An 18,248-nucleotide genomic window follows, 5' to 3' on the forward strand; every position below is an offset into this window, starting at 1 on the left:
ACAAGAGCATTATTCATAATGGCCGAAAACTGGAAGCACAGTGTATATTCATCAAGAAAACAGATAAGCAAGGCTTGATATATTCATACAAACCAAAATTTGAAGAATCATGAAAACGTAACCCATTCTCTAAGGAAAAGATACTCAACAGAAGACGAAATGACACAGTGTTGGAATATCAGATAAAGACTTGAAAGCAGCTGTGACTATCACAATGAAATAGTAATGACTAATAGTAAATATCACAGAAACTCTAAAACTATTAAAAAGAACAAATGAAAATTACAGAACTGAAAAATGCAATGTCAGGTATAAAAAATTCTCTGGATGAGCTAAACAGCAGAACAGAGGAAATAATCAGTGAACTTGAAGGCAGATCAGTAAAACTCATTCAGTCTGACAAGAGAGGGGAAAATAATTAAAAAGAGAGACACAAAGTGAAAAGAATAGACCCTCAGAGACTTGGGGAACAATATCTGAAAGGTGACACAGGTTCCAGAAGGAAGGGAGAGAGAGAGAGAGATGCAGAATAAATCCAAAGAAAACTATACCTAGGCACATCATAATCAAACTACTGAAAATCAAAGATAAAGAAAAATCTTGAAAGCAGCCGGAGAAAAATGGCTCATTAACAGGAAACAAAAATTCAAATTACTAGCATCTTCTTATGAGAAACTATGGAGGCCAAAAGACAGTGGAATAACATTTTTTAAGTCTGAAGGAGGTGCAAATATAGTCAGCCCAGAAATCTTTTAAGAGCAAAAATATCCTTCAAAAATGAAAGTGCAATAAAGACATTTTTTCAAATAAAAGAAAACTCATTCTCCAGGACAGATCACATCTTGGGTCACAAATCAAGCCTTGGAAAATTTAAGAAAACTGAAATCCTATCAAGCATCTTTTCTGGCCACAATGCTATGAGACTGGAAATCAATTACAGGAAAAAAACTGTAAAAAACACAAATACATGGAGGCTAAACAGTACACTACTAAATAACCAAGAGATCACTGAAAAAATCAAAGAAGAAATAAAAAACTACATAGAAACAAATAACAATGAAAACACGATGACCCAAAACCTATGGGACGCAGCAAAAGCAGTTCTAAGAGGGAAGTTTATAGCAATTCAATCTCACCTCAAGAAACAAGAAAACTCTCAAATAAACAATCTAACCATACATTTAAAACAACTAGAGAAAGAAGAACAAAGAAAACCCAAAGTCAGTAGAAGAAAAGATATCATAAAGGTCAGAGCAGAAATAAATGAAATAGAAATGAAGAAAGCAAAGATCAATAAAACTAAAAGCTGGTTCTTCGAGAATATAAACAAAATTGATAAACCCTCAACCAGACTCATCAAGAAAAAAAGGGAGAGGACGCAAATCAATAAAATTAGAAATGAAAAAGGAGAAATCACAACTGACATTGCAGAAATACAAAGGATTATATACACGGAATCTAAAAATAAATAAATGGTCCTGATGAACCTAGTTGCAGGGCAGGAATAAAGAGGTAGACATAGAGAATGGACTCGATGACATGGGGCGGGAGGGTGAAGTAAGAGTAGCATCGACATATATACACTACCAAATGTAAAACAGTTGGCTGGCGGGAAAGCAGCAGCACAGTACAGAGAGATCAGCTTGGTGCTTTGCGATGACCTAGAGGGGTGAGATAGGAAGGATGGGAGGGAGACTCAAGAGGGAGGAGATATGGGGACATGTGTATGCCTATGGCTGATTCGCTTTGTTGTGCAACAGAATCTAACATGGTATTGTGAAGCAATTATACTCCAATAAAGATTTATTAAAAAAAAGGAAAAAAGAAAAGAAAACTCACTGCCATCAAACCTGAGCTAAATAAAGTTCTTCAGGCTGAGGGGAAAGGATACCAGAGGGAAACTGTGGTATTAATGAAGAACATCAGAAATGGGAAACAGCTAGGTAAATGAGACTTTTTTCTGCTTAATTTTTTAACACACTTTTGACTATTTAAAGCAAAAATCAAATTATCTTGTGGGGTTATAACATATGCAGATATAATACCTATGATAACTATAGCATACAAGGACAGTAGGGTAGAGGGAGTGTCAAGAGAGTTAACAGATCTACAGAGATGCATGGTTTCTACTCTGCATAAAGTTTTAAATTATTAACTCTAAGTAAAAAAATAAATAAGACGGTATACCAAAATTCAACTGTACCAATTTTTACGTTAAATGTAACACACTACAGTCTCCAATTAAAAGGGAGGAAGGAAGGGAGACAGAAGAAAGAGAAAGGAAGAAAGAAAAAGGAAGAAAGCCCCAACTATATATTGTCTGCATGATATGCACTTTAGAGATGGAGAGTGAAGAAAGATGGATGGAAGGCAAACAGTAAACGTAACTCTGAAGTGGCTGTATTGATATCAGATGAAACTTCTTGAAGAAAAAGAGTTAACACCAGAGATAAAGAGAAATTTTATAATAATAAAAGGATAAATTCATCAAGAAGACATAACAATCTTAAACGTACATGTGCCTATTAACAGTTTAACGTCAAGCATGGTTTAATAGTACAAAAATCAAGGCTCTACTTTTTAGAACACCTCAATGAATTTCACTGGTTGGAATACTACCCTATTTCCCTTCCCAGACTCATCTAAGTACCCACAATTCACTTTCATAATCCTCAACCCCTGCAATATACTCTGTTATGTCTGAAGTAGAAAGAATCACTTTTATAAAGCCTTGATAATTATATTTAGGAACAAAAAACATAAATCCTAGCTCTTACAAAATATAAATGCTCCATCCTTCTTTTCATTGTTGCTCTTGTTTTATTTTATCCTAATCCTTTTTTTCCTCAAAGGCCCTTTTCAAATCTTCCATTTTCATCAGTCCTTTGGGAACACATCTGATTTTCACAGTATGATTCCCAGGCAAAATTAGTACAGTCCTAATACCTTCCAACTTGCTGTTCCTTAATAAATGGTGCGTGTGTATGTGTTTTCCTGCCTATGTACACGTGTGTCTATTTTTAATATTAATTACACTATACTTTATTACTTTGAAATACCTCGAGAATACTTTCACATCTAGTCCTAAACAGGGAAAATACATTTTGTGAATACCTTGATACTTTTGTATCAATATTTTTGTGTCAATTGTAAACAAAAATTTACATATATATGTAGAGAAAAAATAAAACTACACAGGAATAATTCTATTATATAATGCTAGCATATACATACACTTTGTCTTCTGGAAGTCTAAACAAGAAATAGTAAATTCTGATTATCTACAGATAGCAGGATGGGAGAATTTTGTTTTTCAAATTAACACTTGTCTTAAATGGTCTAACCATGCACTAAATTATTTTTTAAAAGAATTTTTGAATAGGTAACATTAGCCCATGATAAAAATTTTAACAAATAAAACAAGAAGCAGTACTAAAGTAAGTTTCCCTACCACTTAAAAAGTACTAAAGTAAGTTTCCCTACCAGGCCTATCTCCTAGCCACCCCACTGCTAACCCAAGAGGCAATCACTTATGTATTCCAGAGATAATTCATGCATAGAGAGGCATGTATGTTACTTTAATTTAAAACATGTCATTGGGTTATCCGGGTAGTGAAATCATTAATCTACTTCACTTCTTTATGCTTTCCTATACTTAAATAAGAAAGTGTCATTTTCTAAGTGGTCTTTAAAAAGAGACCATAAAATGAAAAAGGCAAAGCTATCCTAAGTTTATGAAATTCATAAGGGCAATATAATACTTTGAAAAACTAAACCAAATTTTTTCTTTGTGGCCCAGGGAAGCAAGTTAAATATACAGAAAATCTCCCTGGACTGTGGTAGCAATGAGAAAAGATCTACAATGCTGGTTTTGGTCAGCAAAGTTGGAAATTGCTTTGAGAAAGGAATACAGTAAAGGAGAGAATTCAAAAGCACTTTTGAAGTTATCAAAGTGATTAGAAGAACAGCAGTGGAAATGTAATAAAGTTAGGAGAGAGGGAAAACTCGGATTGATAGAAATGAACAGCAAAAAAAAGAAAAAAAAGAATTTTATACAAGAAATGGTTACTTTATTGTGGTCCTAACTGCCTCTGGGCAGGGGGGAAAGTGGATTTGAGGAGAGCCATTTATAATGTTGTTTCATTCTTAAAAAAACAAAAAGAAATGAATCATTACCAGGTAATTATTCTGATAAACAGGGGTATATGTTATATTATTCAGTATACCTTTCTAAAAGGAAGAAATTTATTTATGGAAAAAATATTTTTAAGTAGTAAAACCAGTTAAAAGCAGTAGCATCCCTCATGTTGGATATTATTTTTAATTCTGCAAATTCATGTTTATTTATTGAAAGCATGTAGTTGATTTGACAGAATACTTTTTTATTTAATACAATGGTTCACTTTTCTTTTTGCTTTGAAAAACCTTATCAAGCAAAAAACTACTTGAAGATCCCAATACATTACGGATATTGAACCACTAAATGAGAACAGAATCTTTAAAAAAAAAAAATTTACATTTCAAAAATGAACTGGAATAAAAAGCTAGGACAAAAATCATTCCAGAAAAGAACAAATATATACCAAAGCCATTACGCTAAATATGGTGTGTGACTCTGTAGACTACCTAAGGGAGAAACAGCAGTAGAGTTTTAACTTTCAATGTTTCAACAATTTTAAACCATACAACAAAATGAATATAAGACCCTAGAACTTTAGGGTGGATAGAACCTTAATAATAGTACAACCCATTTTCCAAAATTTCTTGGTATTGAGAACCACTAATTTAAAGTTGAAAGAATTTTATCTCAATATGAATGACCAGCTTCCACCCTAACATACTATAAAAACAAAGTAAAGTACACAGAGATTTTTACATAACAAGCATATAATTTTCAAATTTTAAGTGAAAACGGAGGTCTACAAATGAATCCCAATGCCAACTTTCATGATATCTCAATTCTCAGCTTAGCTATATAGTTTTCTTCCTACTTGTAGTGTGAGGAACTTTTAGCACAAGAATGTAACGGCTAATTCACAGGGAATTAGCTATAAAGATAACTGGCAATTTTTTAAAAAGCATTTCCATTTCCAGTTCCCTCCAAAGTTCTTCTCATTACATGAAAGTCACTATTTAACACAAAAAGACTGGCAAGACTGGTGAGTGGAAGAACCTGGATTCCTAAATGTCAACAGAAATATTCTCCCAGTTCTTCCAGATCTAAAACTTAAAATCTAATAATTCCTTTTCACTCTTAGGGAGGAAAGAACATGGACCACAGAATCAGAAAATCATGAGTGAAATGTTTGTTCCACCATTTATTGTCTTGTGATTATAGACTTTATTCCTAAGGAATAAAACCAAATTTGCAAGGCAGTCACGACAATTAAGGTAACAGTGGATGGCACTCACTAAGTATTCAGTAAACATTTCCTTCCCCAGATCATTTTCCTTTATCCAGAGTCCTTTTTTTCCTTCTATCCACTCCCATAATTATTCTTTCAAAGACTCTTGGCGATGTTTTCCCAACCTCTTTGCTACTAACCAGTCCAAGCGTCCACCACGAAACATGTAGACTACAGCAGTCAATACTTGTCCCACGACAGAAGCCAGTCACAAATGGCCACAAGTTGTATAACTCCATTTATATGAAATAGCCAAATAGGCAAATCCACAAGGATAGAAAGTAAATTAGTGGTTGCCAAGGGTTGACGGTGACGAGAATGGAGAGTTTCTGCAAATGGGTATGAAGTTTCTTTTTGGTGTGATAAAAATGTTCTAAAATTGACTGTGGAGATGGTTGCACAACCTGGTGATATACTATAAATCACTCAATTATACACTTTAAAAGGGTAAATTTTACGGTATGTGAATTATATTTCAATAGAGCTGTTAAAAACGAAATAAAATAAAACACTAGACTCAGACTAATACTGCATAAATTTAACTTTTATCAGTCTTCTGCTTAATGATCTACACAATCAACTGCCCATCAAATCATTCCAAACAACTGTGCCCCATTTAAACTCCTTCTGAAATAAGGCAGGATAATAAATAAATAAAATACTTGCTGTCCCAAAGCTCCCAATAGGAATACCTCAATTCCCGGTAGGGCAATCTCCTAACTAATCCCTCCCTCAAATACTTTGAGACTCCTTCCTGACTTCCCTTCATCAATAAAATATTTGCTGGGCATTATTAAATACTATGCATGAGGCCATAACTTGGAGACTCAACAAAAGACATCCTGCCATCATAAAGCTTTCAACTTAGCTTACACATCTTACCCTGACAAAGTCTTCCTACCCTTCCATCTATCATATCCTATTTATACTTTTCCAAGGATTTGATCAAATTCATAAACCAACCTCCACCTACTACAGCCCTTATTAATCTCCCCAAACAACTAAATACTAAAATGTCATCCTTACTAATGAGAACCTACTCTTTTAGCACAGGGAACTCTACTCAGTGCTCTGTGGTGACCTAAATGGGATGGAAATCCAAAAAAGAGAGGATATATGTGTAGCCAATTCATTTTGCTGTACAGTAGAAACTAACACAACATTGTAAAGCAACTATACACCAATAAAAATTCATTTTAAAAAAATGTTGGCAATGCCTACATAACCAGAAAAAAAAAAAATACTATTTCAGTCCTGGTTTGTGCAGCAGGTCACATTGCTGGTATTTATAATCACCTTCTTTCAACACCCTTGTCCTCACCCAACACTCAGCTCTTCATGGTTCTTTGCCTGAAGAGATGACTCAACATTCATTCTTGAATGCTTTGACCATTAGATGTTCTGCCTCAATTAGGTTATTATAATTATCCGTTGACTTTTCTCCCCAGCTTTACTGACAAATAGAATTGTAAGGTATTTTAATAAATAAAATAAATGCCATCCTTAATTATTTCACATACATTAGTTTCATCTCTGTAACTTAACTGTAAGCTTCAAGTATAAAACCATGCCATCACTTTCTGTACATACCAGTGTTCAGCACAGAACTGAAAACACTGTAATAGTGAAATAAGTAATTAATTACTTTCAACACCCTTAATAACTAGAGCCACCATTATTTACTGTATGCCAATTATTTTGCTATGCACTTTACATTATCTCTAATATTTATCATTACCCTGGATGTTCTATCTCTTTTTACATATTGGGAAACTGCAACTCAGAGAAGAAACCACTTCAGAGAAATAGCAAAGCTAGATTTGAACTTAAGTATCTAGCCTCCAGTCAATGCTGGTTTGTACTGTCTCCCTAAAGCATGAGCGATTACATACACAATAAAACCAGAGAAAGAACTAACAGTATAGTTTATCATGCTACCTATGTGATCTCTGGCAAGTAATTTACACTCTGTGTCACAGTTTCATCTGTAAAAGAGAATAACAGTAACTATCTCATAGGGTTAGGTATAAAATGAATTAATATATGTAATGCAATCAAACGAACAGTGTATGGCACATAGTATGCACTACATGACTGTCGGCTATTATTTTTTTATCATCATAAGTCACCATAACGAAGTCATCAAATATACTTCCTATTCTCATAAACCTGGTTTATAACAGATTGTGTCTTCATACTACCTACAACATGAACGAAGTTAGTATAGAATTCAAGGCCTTCCAGGCTTCCATAATCCAGCTCCAACATCTTTCTACTTTAATTCAACCCAAGAAGCACTTACTGAGCACCTTCCATATATCAGACTCTTTCACTATTTCCCTGTATCATATCAAACATTTCACTACTTCTCTGTACCATCTCAAGTATTACTACTTCCTTGTACTATACCAAACCTAACACACCCAAATTCTACCTTTGCACTTCCCAACTCATTATTTCCTCCCACTGTTCTCTCACCTGGTACACTAGTCTTATTTCTGCCTACCAATATTTTACTTATCCTTAAAGGCCTACTTCAATTATTATCTCTATCAGGAAATTTTTCTTTCATGCTCCCTAGAAAATGTAAATTTTCCTTCACCTATGATTCCAAAAAATTTCATTTTATACCTACCAGAGCATTTGCCATACTGTCATAACCATTTGTGTACATGTGAGCTTCCTAAAGGCAAGCAGCATTTCCTATTCATCTTTATGTTCCCCACAACAAAAGTCCTGTATAAGTATTTATTCATTTGCATAGATGATGCTTACTATTCACTGAAGACCAATTTCTCCAACTATAAACAAATGAAATGCATAAGCTATTTCCTCCCTTCCAAGTTTTATATATATGTGTGTGTATATATATACTTATACACACACGCACACACACACACATATACATATATATATACACATCCCATTATCTCTTGGGAAAAAAAAGTGTAGCTCAAATTCTTTAAATTATATTCCTGGTTTACAATTAAAAAAAAAAATTTAAAAAAGCCTGTCATTATCAAATAGGTCCTGTTTTCCAAAATACTCCATAATGCCAAATTGCTAGAATATTATACCTCTGTTCTAATGAAAAATCCCATACTACTCAAACCATCATCCATTATTCTTAAAATAAAAAAAAAGAAAAACTGCTCTTTCAACACGTTTAGGCTGAGTTTTTTGGAAAAAGTTTTAATTCAGATTGCTAGTCAGTAATGGATCATGCAGTTATCAAAATGAAATAATAAGGAATTTAAGGCAACATAAAGAAAAATGAGCAACTGACTTCTCCATACTCATCTTTTCCCCTACAGTGAACACTATTTTTTCTGCCAGAATTGAATCACCATTCCTATCCTGAGGGACCCACAGGAGGCAAAACCTCACATCACTTAATAGAAGGAGGGAACTGACGCTGACCCATCCCACTCCTGTCAGCTTCTATATATCACATGATCTATGTCTAGCCAATCTGAGCCTCGGTCAGAACTTTCAATCTTGACTGAATAACCAAAAGATGATGAAATGGTTTAGACTTCGTATTGCTAGCGTCTAGTTGCAGCATTCTGCCGCATGACTGGCAGCAGACTCTTGATACCTGACCTTCCTTTTTCTCTGCTTTTCTGGACCTGGTTCTTCAGCCTTCTCATCAATTTTGTGATCTACATCATATCCCTTCAATAATCCCTTTTTTTGCTTATGTTAGCTAAAGTTATTTTGTTGTTTGCAGCTAATTTCTCACATATAACCACAAGTTACATCTCTCATTTCTACTTCTCAAGAGTTTGCTCTCAATTTTAAATAGTTTCATTTTATTAAAAAAATCAAAGTTTCATTTTTAAAATAACTTCCCTGACAGTAAGGCAACTTAAATAAGCAAGGAACATCCCTTTGAAAGGCATTATGGAAGCAATAAAATTCTCAACTAGTCTTTTATACAAATAACAAATTCATCAAGCAAAGGTAGGAAAAAAAGCCCCCCCAAAGTCTCTTTTGCTGTTACCTCTACCTTTTTTGACCATTATGAAACAAAGTTTTAAAAGAAATACCTTCAAACAGGAAACATACAAGCTCTTACGTGTGCTTTTTCAATAAAATGCATCCTACTTCATCATATACTCCAGAAATAACAATTCTGTTCATTCTCGTTTAGAAAAAAAAAATCTACTTTCTAATAACCATGTGTTTCCTTTAATCTATATATTCATTATTTGCAGAGTCAAATGTCAAATGTGTACTAAGTCCTCTGAGTCTAACATAAAAATTATTTTTATAGTCCTATATTCTTAAGTTATTTTTATTCTTAGGTTCAACTGTTTCATCTCTACATTTTATGCAATCATTAGTGAGGAATGACTTTTTTAATGCATCGATTATTTATGTTCAAATTGTAGCTTAATGAATATGTACACCTTCATTTTCAAGTTATGTGTAATTAAACATCATTTCCTTAATTGAGCTGTCCTGAATTAACCAGCAATTGTCAGTTTTACCATGCTAGACACAATATGTCTTTATAATATTCAAAGGACTAAATAAATAATTCTATGTCATTTAACTTACATGTGTTTCAGGTTAATAAAATCAAAGAACTGGTCACAAAGACCTCCCTATATAGTTCATATTTGTTAAAAATTAACAGTTCTATAAGTAGAAATTTATTTTTCTAAATATGTAGCTTAAAATTTGAACACTCTTCAAAAACTGGATTTAACAATTTAACCACCCTTATTGAATAATATTCCAAGTTGGAGTAGTCTAGTAGTGGGCCCTGGAGTCAGACTGCCTCAGGGCTCAATTTCTATATCTACTACTTAACTATTTACATAAGCAAGTTACTTAAGCTCACCATACCTCACTTTCCTCACCTTTAAAATGGTAATTATACAACAGTACAAACCCACTACGCAGGGTTTCTGAAACTGTTAAACTTTAAAAGGCCTTGAAATGGCTGATTTGTAAACATTCCATGTAATAAGTCTTTAAATAACTGAAATCCAAAACCTAAAATAAATGTATCCAAGATTTAAATGCCTAAAACAATTAAAAAAGCACATTTCTGTGAAAAGATCATCAATTTTATGAAAACGGTCTCAAACGTTATGTTGGGGAACATAAAATCACAGGTTTTCATCTGTGCCTTATACTGCGCATTTTTATTACAACAGAAACACTAAAGAATTCTGATGCATGTGTTGCACCACATCTCAAACAAGACTACTTTCACTACAAAAAACATACATGTTACTTCGACTATTAAGAAGAAATTTCAATTACTATAACTCATAAACATGAACTCCTAAGAAAACATAAAAGAATTCAAGAATGCTGTCAACTGACACCTAAAAAACACTCCTGAAAGACATTTCTCAACCCTGGACCTCGTTTAATTTGTAAATAGAGTGGATTAAATTATTTCTCAAATTCTTTTTCAGCTCCATTAATTCTGTGTGAGTAATTAGGCACTTCTCTAAAGTGTGTCACAAATACACATTAAACGCTATTTTTAATAGCCTCAAAGTAACCGAATCTTTTAAATGCTTAAAAGCAGAAAAGCACACTGTATTTTAATTATACTAAACTCTAAAACTTTAAGCAAACACTTGGGTTTTATCATAGACCAATACTAAAAACATAGTTTATATTTTTACAGTTTCCAACCCAACCCTAAACTGTAAGGTATTTTGCATCCTAGTTCCCCCTTTTAAGACTTCTACCCTCCTTGTAGCAACCCCTCATTCACACTAAACCCTGTAACTGAAAAAGTGTTAAAGACATCCTTCGCAAGAGTATGGCATTTTCACAAAGGGCAAGAAGCCTTCAAGGAGAATGTTTATAGATGGAATGCTCAGCACCAGAACAGATGAGAAAATGGTCTCTGAGGCACAGGTTAGGGGTAGGGAGGAAGAGGAGAAGGAGGGAAAGAACGTACGCGACACACAAATTCAAGGCTGGTCCCTTCCTGGTTGCAAGGAGGATGCAAGAATGACTTGTGTTTAAATGAACAGTTTGGAAAGGTTTTGAAAAAAATTTTGAAAGAAAATTATTCAAATTCCACAAAGTAGTCCTTTGGAAAAATTAAGATACTATTTGTCTTTCTGCTCTGGTATTAATCAGTTATGCAGGTACCTTTTATACATTTTATGATATAAAGGCCCACATAAAGATATAAAACAAGCAACACAAAAAACAGTATTAATCAGTATCCTATTTTGAAGAACCAAATTTAAAATATTTATCCAATAACATCACCTTATCTTGCTCCATTACTTAATAATTCATGAATTTATAAGTGCTTGGTAAGCTGTAAAGCCTGTTAATGTAGTGTTATTATTTTGCTCTTACCTCTTTATGCTAGTGGCTAGCACAGATCCATAGTGTCATAAAAGAGGCTGCAAGTTCCAAAAGAATTGCAGGTGAGCATTGAAACGCTTTTATTACAGGGGAATTTCATTTCAGAAAACATACTGCCTAAAGGTACATTTGAACCCTCCCAGACTTCTGCTCCTAGTCGGAGCGTTTAGCTGTCTCCACGTGCTGGAGGGGGAGCATTCTGCACAAGGAGGAACACTGGGAGGAAAATTCAGCCCTACCTCGAGCTAAACTCTCCCAAGGACTTGCCTCCTAAAAAGTGGGATGAGATCACTCACCACTTCAAGCCACAGGGCTCATTCATTCTTCTCTTTGTGATGCTCAAGAAGCCAGATCACATAACCAAGATTTTTTAAGGAAGATTAATGTTCAGTCTTTTTGTTCTCTCTTTAAATTGTCATTTTATTAGCTTCAATTTAAAAATGGTAATAATTATTGTCAAATCCCCACCTTCACTTCTGAAGCTCCTGTATTTTTAACTTCCCCTTAGAATATTTCCAATTATGGATCAATCCAAATTCCAATCTTACTCAGATTCTTAAAACCAACTCCTTATTGTCCCACTCAAACTCAGAATCGGAAATCTTCATTGATTGCTATTTACAATATACTAGAAACAACTGCCAAGTCCTAGCTATACCTCTATCTCTCAAATCAGCAAAAACATTTTGACTGAGCAAAGAACCGTGGTAGACAAAGCCCACAGGAAATAAGAAAATAAGCATAAGACAATGTGTTCCTTTCCTTAAGGACTTTTCAATTCAATAAAAAAAGGGAGCTAACTGATAACAGTAATAATTACATTGTACTGAGCTCTTACTATGTACCAAGCACTGTGCTGAACCATCTTCATGCATTATCTCAAAAAAACAAAAAACAAAACCCCCGTAAGATAGATACTATGATCTCCAAATTACAAAATTAAGACCTGTAGAGTTTGCAGTGTACAAGGTCACACAGCTAGTAAATGGTAGAGCTTGAACTCAAAAACAGCTCTGACTACAAAGCCCTTGCTAACCTTAAATAAACCGTACAAAACAATATAACTGCCAGAAGAAAGGTACAAACAAAAGAAGCAATCTTTCCCAAATTTATCTCTTCTGCTCCATTCCCGCTGCCAACACCCTGTTTCAGAATTTCTGCATAACAGGTGCTGAGAGGACTGCTTAAAAATCATCTAAGAAGGACCTCCCTGGTGGCGCAGTGGTTAAGAATCTGCCTGGCACAGCTTCCCTGGTGGCGCTGTCGTTGGGAGTACATCTGCCAACGCGGGGGACGCGGGTTCGAGCCCTGGTCCTGGGGGATCCCACATGCTGCAGGGCAGCTGGGCCAGTGCACCACAGCTGCTGAGCCTGCACTCTGGAGCCCGCGAGCCACAACTAATGAGCCTGCGTGCCACGGCTGCTGAGGCCAGCACGCCTGGAGCCGGTGCTCCACAAGGGGAGAGGCCGCCACAATGAGAGGCCCTTGCACCGCGGCGAGGAGCGGCCCCCAGCTCGCCGCAGCTAGGGAGGACCCACACGCAGCAACGAAGACCCAAAGCAGCCAAAAATAATAAGTAAATAAAATAAATTTAAGAAAAAGGAATCCGCCTGCCAATGCAGAGGACAGGGGTTCGTGCTCTGGTCCGGGAGGATCCCACATGCCGCGGATCAACTAAGTCTGTGCACCGCAACTACTGAGCCTGAGCCCTAGAGCCCGCGAGCCACAACTACTGAAGCCCGCGCGCCTAGAGCCCGTGCTCCACAACAAGAGAAGCCACCACAATGAGAAGCCCACGCACCGCAACGAAGAGCAGCCCCCCGCTCGCCACAACTAGAGAAAGCCCACGCGCAGCAACAAAGACCCAACGCAGCCAAAAATAAATAAAATTTTTTAAAAAAAGAATAAAGAGTTACCCTCACTAATACAAAGAAAGCAACGTGCACAGGTCTGAAAAGAAGTGCCCATGGTGTAACAGAAAGAACACAGGGCTTAAATACAAAAAAAAAAAAAAACCTTAAATACAAATAGCAACTCTCACAACCCACCTACATGACATTAAAAGTGTAATTTAAATTCTCTGATTCTATTTTCTCACTTGTAATATGAGGTAAAAATAGCTGTCACAAGATTAAATAAGTTAAATAAAAAGCCTGACCAGCAGGTCCTCCTCTAGTGGATCTTTCCCTTCTGTGCTTAAAAGTAAAATTTCTGAACTTTTTTACAATAAGGCTGAAAAGTTCATTAGATTCAATATACACCCAATCCAAAGTCAATATTCCAACACAAAATTGGCAGGCAGGAAGAGATTGGCAGGAAAGGAAAGGAGAAAGATATTTTAGGCAAGACTAAGAAGCTAACTTCTCAACAGGAGCAAGTGTGCTATACTTACTGCAAACAGCATGCAAAAAAAAACAAGACCCATGACGGAATAAGAGTTTTAATGAATGTTTTTTGGTAACAAATAGATACTGTGAATGTTTCTGCCCTTGCAGACAACTGGAGAAATAGTATTTTACATATCATGCACAAAATTCACGTAAGAAACATGAACTTCCCACTTATATTTTCTCCCACCCACTCAGCTCTTCCCCACTGCTCTCAAACAAGATCATCCTACCTGTACTAACAGCTAGAATGTGACGACAGGATGAATAATATAAGCTCCTCATCTGCTGACTCCAACAAAATATTTCTCCTTACATTTTAAGATTGCTAAGAAGTTTAACTCAGAGAAATTCCTTAACTCATTCTAGATCTGAACATATCCAAGAGCTCTACAATAAGCCTATAATAACTCTGCTATTATAATCAATGAAAATAATTTACCAGTACAGTATTTATTAGGGGAAAAAAGAGGAAAGACGTAAAAGGGAAGAGAAATTTCACAATGCAAAGCTTTGTAAACAAGCTACAACATAATAAAAGTAAATAAGGAGTTCCTTTATATGGCTTGAATGTTGAAGAATTCTGAGGGAAAACATGCAAAAGATAATTTAGGATAATCTTAACTTTACAAGTATTACAACGTTTCAAAAACTGCTTTAAAAAAAAAATTTTCCTCACCACTGGTAGCCCGTTTGAGTCTGTACCTTAGTTCTTAAGCAACCAGCTCTATCAATAAGAATCTCTGTCCCAAAATTTTATTCTACATTACTATTCCAATACAGATCACCCACCAAAAAAGTATGTAGACATGTTATCAATATGAAAGAAGTATTTTTTTCTAAATTCTTTTCAAAGGAGTTCTCTCTTTTATGATCTGGGCCGGTGATTCTTTATCTTACGTTGAAATAAAAGACTTTTGCTGGAGGATCTCTAATTTTAAATTTAGGGATTAAGCTTCATGTAGCGAAACTCTTACAGCTTTTCTTACCTAAGACCACCAAATTTCATAGATGGCCACTTTTTCCAGTCACCGTTTGCCTAACTTACATTATGAAATGGAATGAGCAACTTGATTCCAGTTATAATTTTTCACTTATATTAAGTGGCTAACTGTGATTGATGAATGCATTCTCTAAAGCACAAAGGAACACACAAATTGTAGGTGCACAATTTCCACCTCGGATCGTACAGTATTCTGGAACATGAAACTCTCTATTAAGGCCTTATTTAGAGATGCTTATCACAGGCCCAATTTCAATGAGCTATCCTTTAAGTGCTAATAAAGTTGAAGGTGTAACTTTCCAGGATTGCATAATGGACAACAGGAAAGACCAAAATGCCTTCTGAAAACCAAAATAAACGGATCTCTAAAGGTGGAATTTCAGAGACTGACAGATGGTAAAAGGAAGTGAGAAGTATCCTAATCAGTTCCATTTAAATCATGAGTGTCCAGCTAACAACCTCTGCCGGTAAGATAAAACTAATGTAATAATGTAAGAGTAACCACTATATTAAAACAAAAATATCCTAAGCATAGACTGAACCCCTGTCCACCACACCTCCTGCTCACTCAGTCTGTGTTTTAAATTCAAGGCTGCCCTATCAGAAAGAGGTCACTTAAGGATAGTTAACCTCAATGAAATACCCAGCACACTAATTCAAAAATAACCAAAACTATTGCCAAAGGGAAAAAATAAAGTGAGAAAGAGTTAACACCCTACTTAAGATGTTACCATGTTCTTTATTAGGGCAACAATTATCTACACTAATTTTACTGACAAGGCAATGGTTACTAAAGCATAGAATATTAATTATGTAGCAATATTTTTCTCTTTAACAAAACATACTTGAAAATCTTTGTTAGTCAGGCTGCCAAATCTAATTTTAAAACTCAACCTACACATAAAACTACTAACCAGCTGGACTAAGAAGGGAGGGGGAAAAAAATACTGGTTCAGGGAAATGAAATTGGATTAAGAAAAAAAAACTTTAATTAGCTGTCCATCAAAAAACTACATGGAAGTTTCAAGGCTAAACGAGGCTCGTGTCTCCTATATTACTATTATATTAACATATTAATAAATCGGTTGTTTCCCTATGCACGGCTGGGATTTTGTAAACTGCCACACTTGCATAAAGGTATGAGCATGAAGATTACAGAGAAATGTTAACAGAGAGCAAATAGTGAGGAGCAGACCATCCTTTAAGTAACAATAGTTTGCTGAATAGTAAAAACGGGGGGAAAAGGCTGGCAGTTCACTTCTCACAACAACCCCCCAAACAAAAAATGTGGAGTATTTGGGAAATGAGAGAAGTAATAATATATCAGCAAGGTATACACACGGACAAAAGAAAACACTTCCGATACTGCAACGTAAAGCAGTCACTCTACATTAAAATACTGGCAGTATTTTCTACGTAAGTATAAAATGTGCTGCAACTCTCTAAAATGCCTATTAACACAAAAGGAACGACCACTTTCACGCCATCCTGTATTTGAGTAAACTACACTACAGATCGATGATAAACAACTCCTTGCAAAGCAAGCACATCCCTTGACAACTCTATCACCTTCCTCGCGCCTTAAGATACCGTCACAGAATGAACGTATACAACTTAAATTAAGCCTCCTGGGTGCTTCCCTTCCTCCCTCTCCGTGGAACACAAATACATTTTTTTAGGTTCCCATAAACTGACACCCAGCACCAGTAACTCAGCCTATGTGAAAACTGTTTAATTTTGAAAATTCTAATAAGATGTGTTCAGGTTCGAAACGAAAAACTACCTTATAAGGGTATAAAAGACTGAAAGCAGGAAGCGGCTTTGACAAAACTAAGGAAGTTGCAGCGCGCTTGCTCACTGGGGGACTTTTTCGAGGCAGGAGAAGTAACACATGACATCTTTCTCTCAAATTAAACTGTGACTTGGTTGACCGGTAAGAACGTCGTGGGAGATGGAAAAGACCGGGGGTCGAAAAGCAAGAGGAGGCGTGTGGTCAAATGAAAGCCCCGCTCTAGGTTCCCATTTTCCGAGTCCGACTCTTCCCTTTCCCCACCCACACCCCGGGCAGAGTGTTGTCACAGCAATCTTGCAAAACCTACCAGGAGCGCTTCTCCTTCCTCGCTCCTCTGCCAGGCCAGTCACCGCGCTCGATGCCCCGCGGTGCCCAAACCCACGGGCAGAAGGCGGCACGCGGGGAAAGGAGGGCCGGGCGCGCCGGGCTCCGCGACCACCCCAACGCGACCGCGGGCCCCGGGAAGGCGACCATCCCCGCAGCTCCGCGGGCGGCGCTGCCCACCGCGATGGGGGAAGGGCTGGGAGGGGTCGGGCGGAGGAGGCCGCTCCCCGGGGGCTTCTCGGCCCCTCGCACCCGCCCGGCTCCCAGAGAGTGAAGCGCGAGGGACGAGGGAGGCCGTAGCTCCGGGCCCCACCCCTCGCCAGCCGGCGGAGCCGGGGTGGACACAGCCGGCAGCGGCAACTCGCGGCACCGTTCATCTCCCGGCCTCCTGCCGGCCCCGCCATTTTCCTCCCTCCGCCTCAGTTTCCCCACCCCCGCCCATCAGCCCCCTTACCCCGTGCCACAGTCCACCACACAGGCCGGCAACCGTCCCGCCATCTTCCTCCTCGCCTGCTGCTGCCGCTGCCGCCGTCTGCTCCGTGCCGGTTGGGGCCAGGGATGGGCGGCGAGAGGTAGAGGCTATCTGACCATCCACGGCCAGGCCGCCCTCTCCGTCCGCGGGGTAGCCGGGAAGCCAAAGCAGTAGCGAGAGAGCAGCAGGTTCGGTCAGCGGCTACCACTTCCGCAACCCGGGCGGGCAGGCAGTCCCCGCCCTGCCCCGCCGCGGCCTCCTCCCCCTCTCTCTCCCCTCCTTCTCGCTCCTGCCCCCACCCTACAACTTCTTCCCCTCGCGCCGCCTTTCCCCGGGAAGCCAAGATGGCTGCCGGTGCCGACGCCCCGGCCAGGCCAGGCCCAGGCCGCGAGCGCTCCCCGTTCTGGCTCCGGGCGGGCGGGGCGAGAGAGCATGCGCAGTGAGGTGCGCCTCCGGCCGCCGCTCCGGTCCCGACGGTGAGGAAGTCCACTTCGGGTGTTCGTCCAGGTAG

The 18,248-nt window shown here is 37.7% G+C and overlaps 1 protein-coding gene across 1 annotated transcript in view; it reads right to left on the minus strand.

The window, feature by feature from the left end:
• The window catches only part of ACTR3 (actin related protein 3), a 58,391-nt gene extending 40,395 nt beyond the window's left edge, over positions 1-17,996 (minus strand). Inside the window, exon 1 of the mRNA XM_082841709.1 lies at positions 17,720-17,996. Coding sequence (XP_082697835.1) covers positions 17,720-17,763 — 44 coding nt within the window. The 5' untranslated portion in view covers positions 17,764-17,996. The remainder of the gene's footprint in view (positions 1-17,719) is intronic.
• Positions 17,997-18,248: the final 252 nt, after the last annotated feature.

Source organism: Leucopleurus acutus (assembly GCF_964270905.1).
Source record: "Leucopleurus acutus genome assembly, chromosome: 6".
NCBI classification, from domain to species: Eukaryota; Metazoa; Chordata; class Mammalia; order Artiodactyla; family Delphinidae; genus Leucopleurus; species Leucopleurus acutus.